General features: G+C 47.9%; 1 protein-coding gene across 2 annotated transcripts in view; it reads left to right on the top strand.

The window, feature by feature from the left end:
* Positions 1 to 20,971, top strand: part of Sel1l3 (SEL1L family member 3) — a 112,875-nt gene that overhangs the window by 57,359 nt on the left and 34,545 nt on the right. For both annotated transcript variants that reach the window (XM_028865912.1, XM_037209033.1), the window contains exons 10-14: positions 2,144 to 2,355; positions 3,567 to 3,746; positions 12,164 to 12,283; positions 14,924 to 15,064; positions 19,568 to 19,630. In XM_028865912.1, the coding sequence (XP_028721745.1) occupies positions 2,144 to 2,355; positions 3,567 to 3,746; positions 12,164 to 12,283; positions 14,924 to 15,064; positions 19,568 to 19,630 (716 nt within the window). The remainder of the gene's footprint in view (positions 1 to 2,143; positions 2,356 to 3,566; positions 3,747 to 12,163; positions 12,284 to 14,923; positions 15,065 to 19,567; positions 19,631 to 20,971) is intronic.

Here is a 20,971-nt window from a genome sequence, read left to right as displayed (position 1 = left end):
AAGGAAAAGTCTCCACGCATAGGTACCAAGCTTTTTAACAGCTTTTATCTCCACTAAAGACAGAGTGGGGGAGTGGAGGCTTCTGTTTTCTTTAAAGCCATTTGCATTGTTTGATTTGTCTTAGAGAAAAACAAATAGTTATGTTTCTTACATAACAAATAGTTATGTCTTTCGAGAGTAAAGCAAGCAAGCAAATAAACAAACAGAGAATATGGAAAAGGCGTACTGCTGTTCCTGCGCCAGGATGGCTTTTTCAGCTACTGTGGCTCTGGGAGTGTGGGGTCTGGAGAGCCTAAGCACGTGCAGCTGGAGCTGGGAGGCTGGTCGCCTTTCAGGGGTCTTTGGGTGCAGACCACATCTGCCTTTTGGGGGGCCCACAGAGACCACCAGTGACTTGTAAACAAATATATTAGCTTTCCTAATGCCAGCTCTGGATCTTTCTGATCTTGGTGTGCTTGTGCGTGTGTGTGTGTGTCTGTCTGTCTGTCTGCACACATACTTATGCACCCTGTGCGAAGATGTACATGTGCTGTGTGCATGCTGTGTGTGGAGACCAGTGGGCACCCCAGAGATTGTTGCTCAGACATCATGCCCCGTGTGTGTTGAGATGGCCTCTCACTGGCCTGAAGCTCACCCATTCCACTTGGCTAGCTGACCAATAAGCCCTCCCACCTCCTGGCCCTGTCTACCCAGCACTGGAATTATAAGCAAATGCCTCTATACCTTGCTTTCTATGTGGTTGCATGGGATCAAACTCAGGTATACATGTTTTGTGGCAAGTACTTTACCAGCCTCCCTGACCCATGTTTTTACAGTGAACCAGTACAAGGGAAATGCTCTTCAGTAAACCTAATCCACACCTCTCATTCTGGGCAAAATTTCTCTGCTCATCCCTTTCTGGTGTGCTAAGAAGAGTGATTTATCCTTTGCCTTCTGAACATTTTTTTGAATAACTTTTTTTTTTAATAGAATGAAGAAAATAAAAGATGTTGGAAATAGCAGTTTTATAGGCAGGTGAAACTTTAGTCAAGGTTGACATTTAATTTAACATTCAAGCTGACATTGTTTGCATGTAACTTAGGGCCTGTGTTTCCTGTAAATAACATCTTTCCATCCTGTATGACCTTCTGTAGCTTGGCACCTTCAATAGTACGTTGTCTGTCCTAGAAGCATTCCTGGGCTGCATTAATAAATAAAAGAGATAGAGGGCAAAGACAGACTTTAGAAGATTCTCACAATCACATCCTGGAGTCATCGCACTTGCTCGCTTGGCTTGGACGTTGATCAGCATATAGACTTATGAGAGGTTTCATGACAGAAAGCATCAGGCATAGGCAGGCAGACCAGACAGGTCCCCACCCCCGCTGGGAGGGCCCTGGTGAATACAACTGCTTGCCTGTCCACCAGGGGGTGAGTGTGAACTCTGGCTTGTGTGGCCTGTCTAGCAGGGTTCAAAGGTTGGGCCAGCCCTTGGCCAGCCTTTGTAACTGTAGACAAGTTATTTTGTTTCTTCAGGCCTTAATCCCCTGCTGTGAAGAAGGAGGAGGCTAATAATAGTACCCACCATCTAAGCTTGTGGGGATCCAATGGCCTTGTTTGCATAGGATGCTTGACCCTGTGCAAGGTGGCTTGTGAGCCTTCCTGAGAGTTGACTCATTCTTTTCATTATATCGAGAGACCCACAAGCAAAACTGGGATCGAAAGATGATGAGGAAGCATCTCAAAATAAAATGCTCTTGCTCGGATTTTGGGAGCAGTACCAAGGAACTATTTCTGGGATAAAACACATTCTTCTTCCGAGTCTCAGAAGAGAGTCTCTCTGGAAGTTTCAGCAGCCCTGATTGGGCGGTGAATTACACTGAGTGAATTACTCTCTTGAGGCACCCTCTCAGCTCTGTGAGGCACATTCTTTCCCCCAGGATACTAGGCTGTCATTTAGTGCCAGAGGAAAAGCTTTTTACGGAGAGACACCATAGCATCCCCCAAAGGGTTTAATTTACTTCCCCAGAGGGTGGTATATTTCAAGGTACTGCAGGACCCACCTTGTCAATAACAGAGGTATTTAATTGGCTTTCCTTCCTTCTCCAGCCACATCAGCTCTGTGGTAATTAATTCTGTGTGCTGCGAATTGTGTTATTTACAGTGCCGTGGAACCAAAATGACTCCGTATTAGAAATCGGTGGGAGGATATTTGAGAAGGCTGTAAAGAGACTCTCCGGCGTTGATGGCCTTCACCAAATTAGCTCTGTTGTCCCCTTTCTGATGGATTCCAGCTGCTGTGGATACCATAAAGCTTCCTACTACCTCACTGTCTTCTATGAAACTGGATTAAATGGACCTCGGGATCAGCTGCAGGTGGCGTATTTCATGGGGTCAGGAGCATCTGTCACCTGGGTTATGTGTGCAGAGAGATGCCCCTGCCAGCTCTGGGCGTGTTGCAGCTCCTTGGAGTCCCCTAAAAAACTTTATACCCAGGGAAAAAACTGTCCTTGGGTTGTAGAACTACACAGTCACCCGTTTTCAGGGAAGAGAAAAAGCCACTTCTCAATTTCTGCACATGGCTTTCACGTTTGGTAAACCATCCCAGGGACAGTTTGAGCAGGGCTGGCTGGAATCCCATCCTTCAGAATCAGGGGCCACTTCCCTGATAAATGCAACGGCCCTCACGTTGAGGACCTCATGTTGAGGTCGTCCCGTGGATGCCGTCACCCCACATTACTTCTTAGCTCAGAAAAGCCTTCAGATCTCTCTGCAGAGTGTCGCCACATCTACCCCTTCTACTATCAAAATAAATGCCGCAGTAGACAGTTTTACTTTGGGTCTTGAATCCAAATTGATTATGCAACGTGCCTAACATTTCAGAGTCACATTTTCCTAAGCGTATTAGTCAGGGTTCTCCAGAAAAACAGAACCAATGGGATTTTATATATATAGGAAGAGACTGATTCGGAAGAATCAGCTCAGGCAATTATGGAGTCTGAGAAGTTCCCTGCTCTGCCATCTGTAAAGTGAGAGGCCAGGAAAGCTGCTGGTGGTGGGGTTCTAGTCAAAGCCAGAAGGGCCTTGATGACCAGGGGATCTGGTAGTAGAAAATCTAGCCCCTAGACCCAGCTCAAGCAGGCAGGTGGGAAAGCGAGAGGGATGGATTCCTCCTCCCTCTGCCTTTGGTTCTCTCTGGGCTCTCAATGGGTAGGATGCTGCTCCCCCTCCCTGGGGAGGACCATCTGCTTTACTCCAGCCTCCCAATTCCAGGCCGCGTTGGAAACAGCCTACCAGCCTCCCTGAGAAATGATGCTGGGTCCCTGCCAGCATAGGCACGTTGACAGATAACACCATCACAAGAAGACACTACATGTTCCCTAATGACTTTTAATTTCTGATCTCTGTGTGTGATTGCTTGTCTTTGTATGTGGTTTTTTGTTTGTTTGTTTTTAGGTGCATTAACCTTTCTAGGATGGCTGAGATTAGAGAGAGGGAGCAGGGCAAATGACCTTTCAGCCTTAAAAGAGGGGGTTTTATTACCTTATCTACAGTCTTGTGAACACTTATCAATTTCTTCCTAACAGGGTATGCTATACAGTCTGGTTGGAGGCCAGGGCAGTGAGAGGTTGTCGTCGATGAATCTTGGGTACAAACACTACCAGGGGGTTGACAGCTATCCGCTGGACTGGGAACTGTCCTATGCCTACTACAGCAACATTGCTACGAAGACACCCCTTGACCAGCACACTCTGCAGGGGGACCAGGTAGGACAGAGACGCGTGGGGACGCTTACCGCCTGGTTGTCACAGACCTGAGCAGTGGGCGCTGGTGGCTGCACCTGCATCTGGTTCTGTGCTGGCTCTCCGAGGATGTGCACTGTGTGATGGAGAGCAGAGCTTTATTACCTTGTCTTCAGTGCCCATCTCCTGCTCTTGTGCAGGTTCCCAGGCTGACCGCAGGCATGAGCCCGCATCTGTGAGCTGTCCGTGAGTGGACAGACCGGTGTGTGAAGGGGAGATTGGCTCCCGGGGCAGATTTGGGTCTGGAAAGAAGGGAAAACATACCAGAAACATAATCATTTTGTCCATGTGGCATTGTGAGGTCTGGAGATGTTAGGAGGGAAGGAATCAAATTGAGAAGAGGCTTAAATTTCCCAGCACCCTCCCCTCTCTATACGTGATAAACAAGCAGGGTTCACCACACACAGAAGCCAGCTTTATCTCCAGCCAGGTTCCCAGTGCTGGATGCTTACGAAAGGTCTCCTTTACATGGACCTACCTCCTCATTGCTGCCAGGTGGCTGATGATTAAAGACAAGGGGGACTTAGCACCAGTCCCAGCTTCTTGCAGGCGTCCCAATCTTGCTGACTCACTGGACAAAGAAATCAGTGGCTCACATCTGCCCAAAAAAAAAAAGCATCATAATGTGTTAGATTAGACTCACTGATGGCGTGCTTCCGGACTTCTTTTGAGGGTAAGGATAAAAGGCTGCCATTGAAGGTGTCTGTGTAAGAACATCAGGAAAGCCTCCTTAATGGCAGGGACCCACAGATGTGAGAGGAGACAGTGGGCGGGTCGGTTTCCGGGTTACAGAAGCACATAAAATGGTTCATGTTGATAAATGCAGCTGGTTTGCCGTGGGGGTTGAGGGTTTATTTTGTTTGTTTGTTTGTTTTTTTTCTGTAAAGGGCCAGCTGGTGAGGATTTCAAGCTTTGACTGGATGGTGTTTCTGTACCTGTTGATCTCTGCCAGGGAAATGTGGAAACAAATGGGCATCTGGGTCTGTGCAGTCAGAGGCTGTGGTGGTATTTTGTGTACGCGCTAACAAATAAAGCTTGCCTGAAGATCAGAGGGCAAAGCCAGCCACTAGTAAGCCGTAGAGGCCAGGCAGTGGTGGTGGCACACACCTCTAATCCCAGCACCTGGGCTCTCATGCCTTTGCTCCCAGTACTTGGGAGGCAGACATGCCTTTAATCCCAGCACTAGGGAGGTGGAGACAGGAAGTGATATGGCTGGGCGGAGAAAGTATAAGTCAGGAGAGACAGGAGCTCAGTCCTTTTCGGCTGAGGAGTTGGTGAGGTGAGAGGGGGCTGCGGCTTGTTCCTTTGTCTCTCGGATCTTTCAGCAGTCACCCCAATATCCAGCTCCAGGTTTTTATTAAGACCAATTGGGATTCGTGCTACAACAGACAGGGTGAGGCTCCCTGGCAGAATCTGTGCCTTGAACTTTGATTTTCCTGCCTGCTGGGTGAGAGGCCTGTCTGAGGGACAAGCCTGACTAGGTCAGACTTGTTGAATCTTAGTGACTGACTGGGAACCAAACTGGATCGAGTCAGAAGCCCACAGGGCAGAAAGGTGGTGTTTGATACTTGGAAATAGATTGTTTCTGGGGGGGGGAGGGGAGGAGGGGAGGGGGGGGGGGAAACCAACCCCAGTGGCCACTCTACTGTTGTGAAATAGACAGCTCCGAGAGAAGCCTTCAGTGAATGTGAAACATGGCAGAGTAGGCTCCGGATGTAGCTCAGGACGTAGGCACGTCTTGTCTAGCACACACGAGGTTCGATCCCCAGCCCCACATGAAACCAGGTGTAGTGCAGGTGTCAGCAATCTCAGCACCAAGGAGAGGGAGGCAGGAGGATCGGGAATTCAGGATCATCCTTGGCTACACAGCAAGTTCAAGACCAGGCTGGGATTTGTGAGACTCTGTCCCAAGAAGGGAGGGGGAGGAAAAGAGGAAGAGGGGAGGAAGAGAGGGGTGGGGGAGGAGGAAGAGAGGGGAAGGGAGAAGAGGAGGAGGACAGAAGTCATAAAAACCAGAAGTCTGTCTCTATAGAGACATTCTAATTCCTTTAGATAATATTGGTTCTCTTCAGTAAACCCACACAAGACTTGTCACTTACAGCTGACTATTCCCTCTGTGTATAGAAGTGATCTACAAAATTTAACCTCAGCTTGACAGCAATTAATTAATCAACCTTTTTGTTGTTTTTTTTTTAAAAAAAAAACACTTCCCTGAAAAAAACATTTTTCCAAAATCAAGTTGCAAAAATAAGTCTGCCTTTACCTTTCCACCGAGCCCAGACATGTTCGCAACATCCTGCATGTGTAGATCACACACTTCAGAATTCGAATTCAGCATCAATTAGCAGCGGGAAGCGGTACGTGGCTGACAAGCTCCTTCTCCTTTGAAGATTTGGCATGTGAAATGTTATGATTAGGAATGAGAATGTTTAATTGGTCAGAACCGGAGGAGATGAACAGAAAAGATGTGTCTCGCCGCTGAAAGGCCGTGTGATTAGGCATCGTGGATAGGAATTATACACTTAGAGCGTTGTGTCATCACTCATTTCCTTAAGAATCCATAATTAATGGCTTCTTGAGGAGTGGAGCAGGTGTCATGCGTTCATTTAAATGTCCTTTTGTTGAGGTATCTATTAATCCCCCAGCATAATGTAGCAAACGAGGAGCTCTTGAAAGGCAGCCCTCTAATTAACCGAGAAGGGTCTGTCAATAACGCCCTGCTCCCTTCTCTGGGCGTCTCTCTCTGCTTCTGTGACTCACGTCATTTCATCTTCTTTAGCGGGATTCTCACTCGGCTCCCCACGTGTGACTGAGCGGGACTTTGCTGCAGGTGGAACAGGAAGGGACAAGCTAGCTTCCCCCTGTTCTGTGGCTTAAATAGCAAATGAGTTGCATTCCTTCAACCCAGACCTTAGAAGTTTCCCTCCATCCCTCTCTCTGTCTCTGTCTGTCTGTCTCTCTGTCTGTGTCTCTGTCTGTCTCTCTCTCTCTCTCTCTCTGTCTCTCTCTCTCTCTCTCTCTCTCTCTGTCTCTGTCTGTCTGTCTCTCTCTCAGGTTGGTCACAGCTTTTCTTTTTCTCTGTGGCTTCTAGGAGCATGGAAGGCTTCAGTCCCATCCGCAGCCACAGCCACATTTGCATATTGATAGCACTCAATCTTCATCTCCACCTCACCTCTCTCTTTCCTTTCACTTGCGACACAAAAGAAGCTGGCCCTCCTCACCTCCCTTCCTCTAGTGCTAACACCTCCCCAGATGACACCAAGAGCAGCTACACTAAGAAATGGGGGTGGCCCCTCATCCTAATGACCACCCCAGTTTCTCTCTCCCCCATCTCCATCGCGGCCACCACTGCCCAATGTGGTCCTTGATTATCTCTCCCCTGAGCGGCTGCGACAACTTCTCTTAGGGGCAAAACTGTGTCCCCCCAATTCGAATGTTGACGTCCCACCCCCCAGGACCCCTGTATAAGATCGCACCTAGACGGAAGGTAATATAGGTGTGTATATTGCTTTCTACTCTCTGCCTGAGAGGCCACACTCTCAGAGGCAACCAAGCAGAGATTGGAAATATTCCAAAAACAAGAAAACCAAGGTGTTTGTCCCTGTGTGTATTGACTTCTTTTCAGTATTCCTAAGGAACACAGCATCATAGCCATCTGTATGCCATTTACGTTATATTAAGTATTATAAGTAATTTAGCCACGATTTAGAGCATGGGGCTGAGGCTGTGAGACCGTGGTTGAATGCATTTGAAGCATGCTTGATGCTCTGGGTTCCCAATTACCACATCACACTAGATAAGAGACAAGAATCAAGGATTTCATTGTTTGTAGGGATCCTGGAACCAATCTTCCTGGGATACTGAGGTATGTGTGTGCGTGTGTGCGTGCGTGCGTGCGTGCATTCATGTATGTGTGTGTGTGTATTTATTTGTATCTGCATGGGTATGTTCATTTATGCACAATGCACATGTGTGCATGTGGTGTGGTATGTGTGCATTTATGTGTACATGAATGTATGTGAGTGTGCATGTACACGTGTGTGTGTGTGTGTGTGTGTGTGTGTGTGTGCATATGTATATTAGAAGCTCCTCTCATCCTTATAATGTATAGTCAGGGTTAAGAACTGACCCCAAGGCACCCAGCTCTATCACAGGGCATACCAGGGCATACCAGGGCATTTCTTGCCTGCACTCCCTCCCTCTACCCACCCTTACCCTTGGCTACCCTGCCTTGGCCTGCTAACTTTGGCATCACCATATCTTGGCCACAGCACACTGTTCACAGTGCTGGTCCGGTCCAGGCTCTTTGCGCTCTCGTCCCCTACAATTTCCTCGGGAACCTTCCGACTGTACCATGTGCTCAGCGGCAACCTCCTCTGGGGCCTTGCTGGACTCCCACATAGCGCCCAGGCACATCTCTGTAATTGCCCCCTCAGGGTTGTAGGGTGGGTGCCTTTGACAGACTGAGCTCCCAGGGCAGGAACCCCGAAGAGATCCAGCTGTGAGCATCTGTGGAATCCTGCTTTCCCTTCTCTCATCTGCAGTAGTCCACACTTCCCCACCGCCACCGCCACTTTAAAACAAGAACATTAACTTTCAGCTCAGGACCACCCCTATCAAACTGGGAGCCAGCAGTCCGACTGGCTAGAACCAAGCCATGGTTAGCAGGTGTGAGCCTTGGCTAGGACACTGGCCCAGCCTCTCGCCAGCTTCTCCTTGGCTCTCTGGCGCTGTCTGGGCAGCAGCCCACAAAACAAATCCTCAGAAGGCTGCATTTCTAGATGATGTCCAGCTGCAGCCCAGCCAGCTGTCCCGTCCTGTCTCCTGTCTCCCCTTCCTTTCTCTGTTTTCCCTCTTCTTCTGTTCTCCCTTTCTCTTATCCACTCTCCCACTTTCCTTTCTTTCCTTTTCTTTCCAGCTCTTCCTCTCTCTCCATCCCTGCCTCATTTTCTCTTCTTCCTCCCCCTTTTTTCTTCCTTCCTCTCTCTCTCTTTCCCTTCCTCCCTCCCTCCCTTCTGTGTCTGTCTGTCTCTCTCTCTCCCCTCCCCACCCCCACTCTCCCCTCTCTGGCCTTTCCTGAAACCAGTGACAGCAGCCTTTTAACAGGAACAGCGCCCTTGGCAGCCTGCATGGGCAAACGGGAAGGAAGGTGAAGCTTCTCCGGGACAATGTGGCGCCTTTCTCTGGCGCTTGGTCCAGGGGTCTGAGGATGGCAGTTTCCAGGCACTGGTCCTCCTGGAACTTGGCAGCAGGCTTTAACCCTGTGATATAAGATCTGAACTTTTGGGCTACTCATTCAGATGACATTGATTTATGAAAAAAGCAGCTAAAGGACCTCCCGGAAACCTTGGGATTTCTCAGAATATCTAGTATGGCATCCTTGGCTCTGCATACCTGCCTCACCCCACCATGGCTACTTCTCTCTATCCTACTCCATCCCTAGCCACAACATGCTATTTGAATGAATGAGCAGCTTTAAGCTGCCCCTCTTCAGGCCATTCTGTCTTTAGGTGTTTTTTGCAGACCACCTCCTTTCACAGAAAGCCCAGGCATAGGCATCTGATGTGCTAGCTGCTGCTTTGGGAACCCCAGAAACATGGAAAGGCATCCCTTTTCTGCCTGGGTGCAGCACGCAGTGTGACTGATCAGATTTGACTGGCTCACTCGCAGTCTGTCTACACTAGGGATGAAGCCTTGTGCTGTTGGTCTTAACTCCATTTCTCATTCTTACCTGGGTACCATGACTGTCTGCCTCTCACACAGTTGTTACAACACACATCAGTTCATCCACGTGCTGGACAGAGCTTGGCACAGGATATGAGCTCTCAAAAAATTGTCTGACATTTATACGTTCTCTCCAGATTGTCGTCCTTCCGTTTTTCTTTCTCATGTAGCCCAGGCTAGCATGAAACTCACTATGCAGGATGACCTTGAACTTCTGATCCTCCTGCCTCTATCTCCCAGTGCTGGGATTATAGATATGCATAAATTATATATAGATTATAAATATGCATAGATTACATATAGGCCTGCAAACCTGTGGGATCAGTATATTATTTCCATTTCATAAAAGTGGTCACCTAAAGTCACCCAGAAAATGAATAGCAGAGTCTAGATTTCAACTTGGATGTTCCTCTTTGTACTGTAAAAAAAAAAAAATGGCTCCCATCTCGAGTGCTTTGGAGGTGGGAGGTACTATATTATGCCACTTTCTCTGGTTGCAGAGAAGCAGTACCATCTAAATAAAGTAAGCGGCCCAAGGCTCACATTTAGTAGTTGGTGGATCGGAACTGACATCCCCTGGGTTGGAGAGGAAAGGGTGTGGTCCTAGTACTTTTCCATTCCTGGGAAGTTCAGCAGCAGCACCCACAGGTCCTGCAAGGGCCATGGAGCCAGAAGCAAGTGTGCTCTTTTCTCACAGCTGTGCAGGGTTGCTCGGGTTCCTCCCCCTCCCCCACCTCCATCCACCACCCCCCCCACAGAAATGTGGTCTCAGCAAGACCCAGCTGACAGCGCCCACAGAGAGAGTTCATTGTGTATGGGGGGGTGGGCAGGGGACCTCGAAACAGTCCACCATGTGCTTCTTCCCAGATGCATCACTCCTTCGAGGGAGACGAGGGGCCAGGCATGAGTGCGAGCCAGCCTGAATTTGACTCCTACATTTGAAAAACTGATGCAATGATCTTGGGCAGTTTAGTTAACTCCCGTGGGCTTCGGCATCCATGTGTGACATGAGGGGTGTGTGACATGAGTTTGTGGAAATCTCATCAGATTTCCAAGCATGGTTGTCTGTTGGGGTCAGGAGTGGGACAGCGCCTGTCACGCTACTCATGAGGGTCCCTGGCATGTCATCCGTGCCAAAGATGCAGAGACCCAAGAACGTGAGGCCCTCGGGCGGAACTGTCTCTATGTGTCTAGTCTTTCTCTTTGAAGTCTCGTGACAAGGAGAAAAAGAAAACCAAGAATCAACACAGTGGAATGCTCCAGGTGAACATAAAACCGAGAATTCTTTATCTGCCCAAAATGAAAGTGTCCTCGCAATGCCAGCTGCCAGCCCTGCCCTGGGAATATGGAGTCAGTCCCTTGCTTGGCCAGACTGACTCTCTCTTTTTGGGACTGCAGGGTCTTCCCGCTAGAGGGCGACATCACAAGGGTGGAGGCTCTCTGTGCTAGCCTGGCTTTCAGGGCCCAGCAGTGTGAGCTGGAGTTCATGTTTTCCCCTTAGGAGCCTCCATTAGTTACTTTGTCTGTTCACTGGGGCTAGGGGTGGGGTGGGAGCTTGAGTCACGGCTTTGTTGTGAGGAATACATGAAGACACGTTAGACACACGGACGCCATAGTTGATTTCAGTGCAAGGCCGTCATTATTGCTTCCATGTTGAACTTGGCCGGAATGGATTGAGCTGGGTCCTGAGCCTTGCAGGAGCCTTGACTGCTCAGTCCCCTAATGCCTCTGAAAGTGACCCTGGGCCCCACGCAGACCCAGCAGAGGAGGGCAGCTGAGAGAGACATTTTAAACAATAGAGCTACAGACCAGAATCTGTGACTGAATAATTTTCTTAACAGACAAAGGCAGTCAGAAGGGAAATCAGGCCTGGCGCCTCATTCTCTGAGGCTGCTCTTGCAATCTTTCACACCTGCCTGTGGCATGGCGGTGCATGGGTGGCATGCTACACAGCCTCCATCATGCAAAACAGCAGTCCACAAAACAATGGGAGTCGGTTTCTAATACACGGCCAAAATGTGTACACTGCAGTGGATCTGACTTTCTTCAAAGAAGTCAGATATCTGACAGGCTGTGTGCAAATTCAAATTACCATGTGAACTTGCCCTCTGGGTTCATCTTTAGAGCATATGGAACATCCCACCTCAAATTCTTAAGAGTTTAGTGTGTGCGCTTCTTTTCAGGGTAGATTTCTAAATTTGAGGGTACAGCAGCAGATAACTGAAGCTGTGAAGTAAGCATGTTTAGTTATGTCAGATAAGGATGCTCTGGTAAAAATTAAGGTCATACTTAGAAAATATCTTTTTTTTTTTTTTTTTTTTTTTGGTGTTATCAGGAATGGGAGCTGATTCCGAGAACCATGACATCAGGCAGACTTTCGAACAAGCTTGAATAATCAAGTGGGAGTGGAAAAAAATAGCCTGGTTTCCCCAAATACTTTGATAGGAACAAATATCATGCAGGAAGTGGTCCATGCGTTTTAAAAATAATTCGCTCCCGTGACCATGTAGTCACGCCTAAGATTTAAATTATTCATATGGGTTTCACTTGAACAATGGCTGGTTTGAAAATATTATGTCCGTGCATGCTCAGGGCATTTGGGTGTTTACTTCCTCTCTTCCCCTCCTCCCCTTTTTCTTCCTTTCCTTACTTTTTAGGCTTATGTTGAAACTATTAGACTCAAAGATGATGAAATACTCAAAGTCCAAACCAAAGAAGATGGAGATGTCTTTATGTGGCTGAAGCACGAAGCCACCCGCGGTAACGCAGCAGCCCAGGTAGGCAGAGGTCCATCTTCAAGAAGAGTCTGTCCGTCATCTCAGATGAAGTTTCGCTTCAGTAACAAAACCTCCCCATCGCCAGGGGCTTAAAGCATATCTTCTGCTTGCACTCATGTCTCATGGAGCTCTTTCTTGCAGCCATGGAGCCCAGGTGGATAAGGCTTCTCCATATACTCTCAACATCATTGTCGGGGCCACAGTCATGTCATATCTGAGCCTAGTAGGCAACACTTCTCCTCATAAGGGGTCCATGTCCCCGAGCATATCACATGGTCATTCACAAGTTCAAGAGGCTAGGGTTTCGTCCTCCCACCCAGTCAGAAAGAAGATACCCGTACCCTTAAAGACTCTGTTTGTGCGTGGATCAGATAGCAAACAAGGAACACCTTGGGTGTGGGAAAAATTAGATGGCCGTGTGTTCAGCCAGGAGAACAATAACCATTTACAGAGTGTCAAGCAAGAAAGATTGACCTTGTCTCTTGAACATCTTACATCTTTGAGTTTTAGGAGTTTGATTTGCAGCGGATGAAAAGCCCTTGGCTGCAGCTTGCTGAGGCTAACATCACCAGAAGCCTTTGTCCCAAAAGACAGCTTTAGCATTTGATGAGTGCTCCTAGGGAACATCACAGTCTGAGGGAGGAGGCTCCGGCACCCCTGAGCGGCATGAGAACAGAGATAGAAAAGGGACACCCATCAGAGGCACTGACAAATTGTCCCACTCAGGGCAGAAGTCTCCTGGTGCTCCATCAAGATTGTCCTGGAACTTTAGTTGATACTTTCTTTGCTGGATATTGGAGAGATGGGTGTGGGGTCAGAAAGAAGGGGAGACTATCAGGGACCCCCACGGGGCCAAATGGTTAACAAAGGAGGCCCTGTCCTCATTCTGGGGTTTGTAACCCTGGCCTACTGTCCCTCCAGCAGGGAGTAGTGTAGTTCTAGAAATGCCTTTCCTTGGGGGCTCCAGAGCTCACATTAGTTACATTACTGTGACTAATTACATTAGTCTTGTAATAGTGGACACTTACTTCTTTCCCTCAGCAAATCTATATGCACAAGCTTCTGGGAACTTTTGAGAGAACTAGGTAAAGCTGTGTGTGTGTGTGTGTGTGTGTGTGTGTGTGTGTGTGTGTGTGTGTGTGTGTGTGTGTGTGTGTGTTGGACCAGAACCAGAACTGGCTGGAACATGATGGAACTTGCCTAGTCATCACAGAACCCGGTCAGCAGAATCTCACCTTGCTCCTCAAGCACCCCCTCCTGTAGGGGGTACTGCCTGTCCGTTTGGTCAGCGACCAGCAAGGAGGTCTGTCTTGGGACGTTTCTCAGTGGCACTGACCTCCTGTCCACACTGCTATCTCTGTGACTGGATCCATCGTGAGATGAAGGCCAGGAGCTGTCAGGAGGCATGAACACACATGTGTGTTGTAGCTTGTATTTATGCAAATGTACCTTCAGGCTCTGTTTACAAATAATGTTGGATTCTTTATTCTCCACCTAAAACATGTTATATGTTATCATTAGCATATATTAATTATCATGTAATGTGGGTTTCATTGTGATATTTTCATACATGTACATAATGTATTTCCATTTTATTCATTTCTCCAGCCTCTCACTAATCGCTTTCCTCTTCTCAGCTAGCCTCCTTTTACTTGTGTGTGTGTGTGTGTGTGTGTGTGTGTGTGTGTGTGTGTGTGTGTGTGAGAGAGAGAGAGAGAGAGGAGGGGAGGGAAGGGGAGGAGGGAGGGAGGAGTGCGGAGGGGAAACATTGAATTTCATGAAGGTTGTTCACAGGAGTGTGGGTACCACTGGAGACAATAGCTCTCCATCCCTCATCAGCTGTTAATGTAGGGAAGAGAGGGGGCCATTGAACCCCGCCCCCTTCCATGACAAGGTGTTTGTAGGCCCATTCTTATAGAGATCACGTGCAGGTAATAACAACTGCTGTGAATTCAGGAGTGACGGGGGTCATGGGAATGCTGGAGCAACAGCTAAGCAGTTAAGGGCATGCAGCACTTCTCTTGCAGAGACCCCAGGTTCAGTTCCCAGGACTCACATCGTCATCGTAGTGGCTTGCAACTGCCTTTAATTCCAGTTCCCGAGGCTCTGATGCCCTCTTCTGGTCACTAGGGGCTCCTGCATGCATGTGGTGCGCCCAGACTTTCTTGGGTACGCACACACACCCATAAAAATAATAAATAAACCTTTTAAAAATTGAAGAGTGACCAGGGAGCTGGTGAGTCGGCTCAGTGGGTAAGAGTTCTTGCCACGGAGCTTGATATCCAGCTTATCTGAACTTGATCTCTGGGACCCACATGGTGGAAAGAGAGAGCCCCACAAGTTGTCCTCAGACCTATGAAAGCGTGTGCACACACACACACAACACACACACACACACACACACACAGTGTAACATCTATGCCATGCCTGGAAATCAGCATTCCACATCTCTCCCCCACTGCTTCCTCTGGCTCTTGCATTCTTTGTACCCCCGGGCTTTTGAGGGGTGACACAGAGGTCCCTTTTGTGGCTGGCCATTCAGCCTAGAGCAGTTTACATTAGGTTTTGCCCACCCCCCTCAAGTGTCGTGTGAAACATTACCCAGGAAACTCACTGTTCTAAATCACTATTGTCTTTAAGCAACGGCTGGCCCAGATGCTATTCTGGGGACAGCAAGGGGTGGCCAAGAACCCCGAGGCCGCCATCGAGTGGTACGCTAAGGGGGCCCTGGAGACCGAGGATCCGGCCCTGATATATGACTACGCCATCGTGTTATTCAAGGTGAGAATCACTTAATTTGGACTAAAATTGTTCGGTTCTGATAATAGACATCCTGAGACATTTCCTGTGGGTGTGCAGGCAAACAGGGAGTCTCAGAACAAGCGGCTGTCACCTGTGATGGAGAGGGACACCGCTGAAAAGGAAGAGTCAGAAGCACTTCCCTGGGCGCATTTTTAATTGACAGTCTTACACTTGACACCTGCCTTCTCTATACTTCTGTGACATTCTGAAGGAGACGCCCATATTTCATGGCTTGGGGCATAGCCGCCAGCCCCACAGGGGCTACACATTTATCTCGGGTTCAATAGAGCATGTGTTTGGGCCAGACCCCAACTGTCCCAGTGATGGGGGGTGGAATAAACCTGGTTTCCACCTAAGGAGGAAGGGCAGGGAAGAGTCCAGAAGACAGAGGGCAGGTATTAGAGCCCCCAATGCTGCACCCACTGTGGATACCTTTGAAGAAGCTTATGTCCTGGGATGATGCCCGTGATCGTGGACCAAATGAAACAATACAACCAACGGGCTTTGGGAACTGTACCACACGTGTGCCTCTCACAAAGAAAATCATTGTTGAATGAAGTCCTTGCTCCCTGCTTCACAAAAACTAGCGCATTGAATCCTCATGGCCGGGGAGATGTTTTATGTAATTTTAGTGTCTTATGCTCATATAGAGCAACAGAGACACAGAGAGGTTTTGTAACTGACCCATGGTCACCCAGCCGGTGCCTTTCACACCAGGGGCAGGGATCCAGGCAGGCTGGCTTTATGATCTGTGGTCTGTACGCCCAGATGCAAATGGATCAAGTCACTAATCTCAGAAAAGTCTCCCATCCAAGTACAAATCAGACCTGACCCCACTTAGCTTCCGAAATCAGACCAGAACAGGTGCACTCGGGGTGGTATGACTGCAGACCCAAGCTTGGAAATGGAGACATTCTGGCTTTGGTAAGGAAATCCTCAGACCTTATGCCCATGCCCCAAAATGAATGTCGTCAAATGACCACATGTCACCTGTGTGCCTGGCCAGGCCTGTCTCCAGATCCACAGCTGTGGCCACTCACTCACTGACAGCCATGATGTCGCTACAGCTCAATCCTCTAAACCCTGCTGAAGCCTGAAAACCTAATGGTTGTTATGGTTTCCAAATTGAGGCCTAGACCTTCTCTTTCCAGGCACCAAATCAACAGAAATTATTCGAATCTTCTCCATATGCCAGTGTGTTTATCTAATACACATCCACTCTGTGCTGGCCACATGCCAGCCTCTGGGCTCAGTGGAGGGACATATGGAGGCATGAGTCACATCCCTGGCCTCAGAGTGCTCAGACATTGGAGAGGAAGACCGAGGACAGAAATGCTGTAGCAGAGAGACGCCTGTCCCACCAGGGTTGGGGCGGGACACTGTCCAGAGAAGAGGGAGGCATGAGTCAGGCATTGTTTCTGCCCACCGGCATCGGATGGTGTAGAATGGGATGCACATATGGGCATCTGTGACCGTGGGTGACATGTTCCCTCGGGTCTCATTTCCCAGATCTTAAAGCTCTTTTTGTTTTGCCGGAATTCTGACTAAGTTATCTCTGGGAACAGTGCAGGAGGCCTTCGTCAGCATCTCGGGAGAGCATTGCTTCTGGCAAGGAGCTCTTTTTAAGTATAGTCCACATAGAAGGGCCTCCCATGGAAACGGGCATTCCGGATGTAAAGGCAATGGTGTGCGTTGGATGTGTAGGGCACCCAACATACCACATGCAAATATGACTTCAGAGTGAGGAGCGTGGCTTGTCCAAGGTGGTCAAGTGCATCACCTCTTGCATGTGCCCAACCATGAAGCTTTGACTTTGACTCAGTGTTGTCCTCTGTCACTGTGTTCACATGCTCTGCCAGTGTTGGGCATTGGTCTTGTTGAAGAACTTCCTGGTACCTCTCAGATTTTAGCATGTGGTGCAGGCTTTGTTCGAGAAGTTACGTGATGAAGTCGATGAGAATACTAGATTAAACAGCAAGGATCCCGGAAACATTTTTACCCTGGAAACTGGAATATCTGGGTTCGGGATATACTGTGTTCCTGTGCGCCTTTGCATACATCAACCTTCCTCGTCCTGTTTTATTCCTTCAAAACAAAGGACTGAGTAAGATGAACCTTGCGTTCTACTGGGTTTAGATGTTCCATTAGTCCACTGTCTCTGATGCTCCTCAGACCGTCCAAAAGTCATCTTGTTCCCTGTCCAATACTTCTAAGTGTCCATCTGTGTTCTCACCCTCTTCCTAATTAAATGACATAATGGCATTGTCTTAGTTAGGGTTTCTGTTGCTTTGATGAAACACTATGACCAAAAACAAGTTGGGGAAGGGGGGAGAGTTTATTTGGCTTACACCTCCATATTGTTGTTCATCATCAGAGGAAGTCAGGACAGGAACTCAAACAGGGCGGGACCTGGAGGCAGGAGCTGATGCAGAATCATGGAGGGGTACTGCTTACTGACTTGCTCCTTCCTCGTGGCTTGCTCAGCCTGCTTTCTTCTAGGACCCAGATTCTTCTAGAACCAGTCTAGGGACTGCACCAGCCACAATGGGCTGGGCCCTTCCCCATCAGCCACTAATGAAGAAAATGCCACATAAGCTTGCCTACAGCCCAGTCTTGTGGTGGCATTTTCTTAATTGAGGTTCTCTCCTCTCAGATGACTTCAGCTTGTGTCAAGTTGACATACAACTAGATAGCACAGTTATACTTCTGAAAAAATATTTCTATCCTACCCTTTGCATTAGTTTTACTAAATAGGTAAGTTGCAGTCTAGTAGGATCTTGGGTGGAGTTTAACCCTTAGTTTGATTCTTATTTTTATTGGAGAGCCTTGAAAAATATAGAGCTAAGTATACCCTTTGTCTTTGCCATACCATGCAGGAAGTTAGGCATCACTATACTCTCCAGAGTGGAATTAAAGTACACAGTAGTCAGCATAGTATGGCGGCCAGAGGCTTAGTCTGTAGCTGTAAGTTTTCTCTGGTCCTGCCTGGCTCCCACGGCTTTGCAGTTCCACAGCCACTCGGACCCAAATAAATACACACAGGCTTATATTATTTTTAGAACTATGGCCATGATAGGCTTCTTGCTATCTAGATTTTATATCTTAAATTAACCCATTTCTATATCTATACTTTGCCACGTGGCTTGTGGCTTACCGGTATCTTTACATCTTGCTTCTCATGGCGGTGGTTGGCAGCGTCTCCTCTGCTCTCTTTTTCATTTTTCTCTCTCTAGTTGGAATGTCCTACCTAACCTTATTCTGCCACACCATTGGCCAAACAGCTTTATTTATCAACCAATCAGAGCAACACATATTCACAGCATACAGGACAATATCACCCATCATTAGTCTACTTGCTTGTGTTCAAATCCTGCCTCCCGTTCTCACATATCATATGATTCTGGGGCGTCTGAGGAGGATGGAAATGTCAGTGGCTCCCTGTATGGTTGCTGTTATGGTTGTTTAGATGTGGTGATGGGGGTGCTGGCCCAAGATCACATGGTGTGTTAGTCACCACCTCCAGTTCTTAGAGAGCCAACCAACTAGAGCAGAGAGCTGGATTCGTACAAAGAAAGCCCTCCCTGTGGTCATATCACGTGACCCTATGAGTCTTGTCTGAGTTAAGGAGGATCCCCTAAGGCACTGGGAGAGTGGAAGGGACCCATGATTATGAATAAATTTGATGCATCAGAGATTTTCAGTTGGCTCCCCTCCTGACACGAGGCTTGGGCCAAGACCTCAAGGACATCTTTCCTCTGCATGCTTGGACCCACCATTTCTCCACATAGTCCTTTAGACCCCTTAGAAAGATCCTTTTTTTTGCAACAAGAACTCCAAAGTCCATTTCTGTATACAGAGGACAAGCCACCTTTGCTGGAAATCTTCCATTTGCTAGAAAGAATCTTGTTAGCATCTGTCACTTGCCTTGGAGGCAGGCGACTGACTTCCCAGGGTCCTATCTCCTTTTCAGCACACTCTCAAACTGATTCAGAAGCCACAGTGTCATACCCTGGGGACCGCAGCCAGTAACTCTTGACTGTTCAACACAGATAACATGTTTTATCTGGGTGTCAAATTAAATAATTTCAGAGGAAAGCACCGGGATGACCAAACCCATCCAACCTGCCTTACAGCTTCTCCCCAAGCACCTGTGGAGTGATGGGGACACAGTTCATGCCATAATCAATATGGGGGTCGTATTGCTATTGTTGATGAGCTGGGAGGTTGGAGCTTGCTTCTCTCACACAAACATGAACAAGATGATGATGATGATGATGATGATTATGGCGACAACAACAATGATATCTTGTGATATTGCTGTGCCTAGAAAAGCTTAAGATTGTGTGTGTGTGTATGTGTATGTTTTAAAGGTTCAGGGTTTATTTGCAAGCATTTGATATTGAACACTGGTGTCTCTGTGTGATGCTTGTGAGGATTTGGGGTTTATTTTCCTCATAATCATTGCTGTTTGTCAATGTTTAGGGTCAAGGAGTTGAAAAGAACAGACGGCTCGCCTTAGAGCTCATGAAGAAAGCTGCTTCCAAGGTAACCCATGCATATTGTCGGGAGGAAACAGCTCCTCACACACCCACGCTCTCAGAAAGCTGCGCAAGCAAATGGCCAGCTTTCTCTCACAAAGCAGAGGTGGAAGTGAGGTGGGGAGGGGTCCCTCTGTGCAGCGACTAGTCATTTTTTGAGTTATAACACACACATAATCTTGCCACAATGAGGACAGCACCGTTCAAAGGCTGAATGCACCTCACCGCCAATAGACTCCGGGCTGATTTTGTTTGAAGGCTAAAATTATAATCATGAGCTGCCCTGATAACAAGCAGAGGGGCTCCTCGAAATTGAATGAGGAGAAAAGCCATTGAATTAGGGAAACCAAAGCCTAATTTCCTGGAAAGTTAACCCTGTTCTGACCAATTCCCATTCACTCCTTGTGCTTTGATAATGGGCTGTTTACAAAGATCATCACCAAGGTCAGAGCTTTATGAATTATTTTGCCTTTGTCACTATTTATATTTCAATAGTATCTTCGGTCAGCTGGTTTCAATAGGACCCTGCAGAATGGAGGCCATAAGGGCACTTGAAAGAGGACACACACAGGTGCACACATGCACACATATGCGTGCATACTTCATGTCCAAATGCATGCACACTTAGTACACACACACACACACACACACACACACACACACACACACACACCTGTGTACAGAGATGCATGTGAATAGATTCACAGAAGCCATTCTGAGTCTCCACCTCGCCAGGGTACTCTATACCCTTTATGGCCCCTGGCTGGTCCTTTGTTCTCAAGGCTTCTAAAAGTAACCACGCTAATTTTTCAACCTCACTATTTTTCTTGGGGGAGCTCAGAGCATTCTGCCCCATAGAGCAGCAAGTTGAAACAGGGAGAAAGAAATTCAGAAGGCTTTTCTACCTATATGTTAGCAGTGCCCCTGACCCCACTTATTATGTGCATATGTGCTATTGACCTAATGCAAGTGATGCACAGGAAGAGAACAGCAGCTCTATTTGATGGTCATGAGGGTACTGAGTCCAGAGCATCCTCAAGTGGGAGCTGTTTGAGGGTTGTCCATGCAGTTGTGAAATCTGCACCTCTTTAGCCCCCCTTGTGGGGAATTCGCATTCAGCCTGCTTTATTCAGATTACAAGGCATTTCGAAGTCTCTGTGTCCTTCAGTGCTGTGTGATTCTCGTTGGCGCAGACTCACTAAGGGCCCAGTATTTGACAGGGACTGTGGGGAAAGTTCCTGCAGCTCGATTTTGGGGATTAGAAGACACACAGATGCTCAGAACAAGGGCTGAGTACTAAGTCATATGACAGGATTTCTTGTGGGTCCCGGAACTGAACCCAGAGCAA

This window comes from Peromyscus leucopus, chromosome 10 (assembly GCF_004664715.2).
Source record: "Peromyscus leucopus breed LL Stock chromosome 10, UCI_PerLeu_2.1, whole genome shotgun sequence".
Lineage (NCBI taxonomy): Eukaryota > Metazoa > Chordata > Mammalia > Rodentia > Cricetidae > Peromyscus > Peromyscus leucopus.
This window is presented reverse-complemented; position numbering and strand designations above follow the sequence as displayed.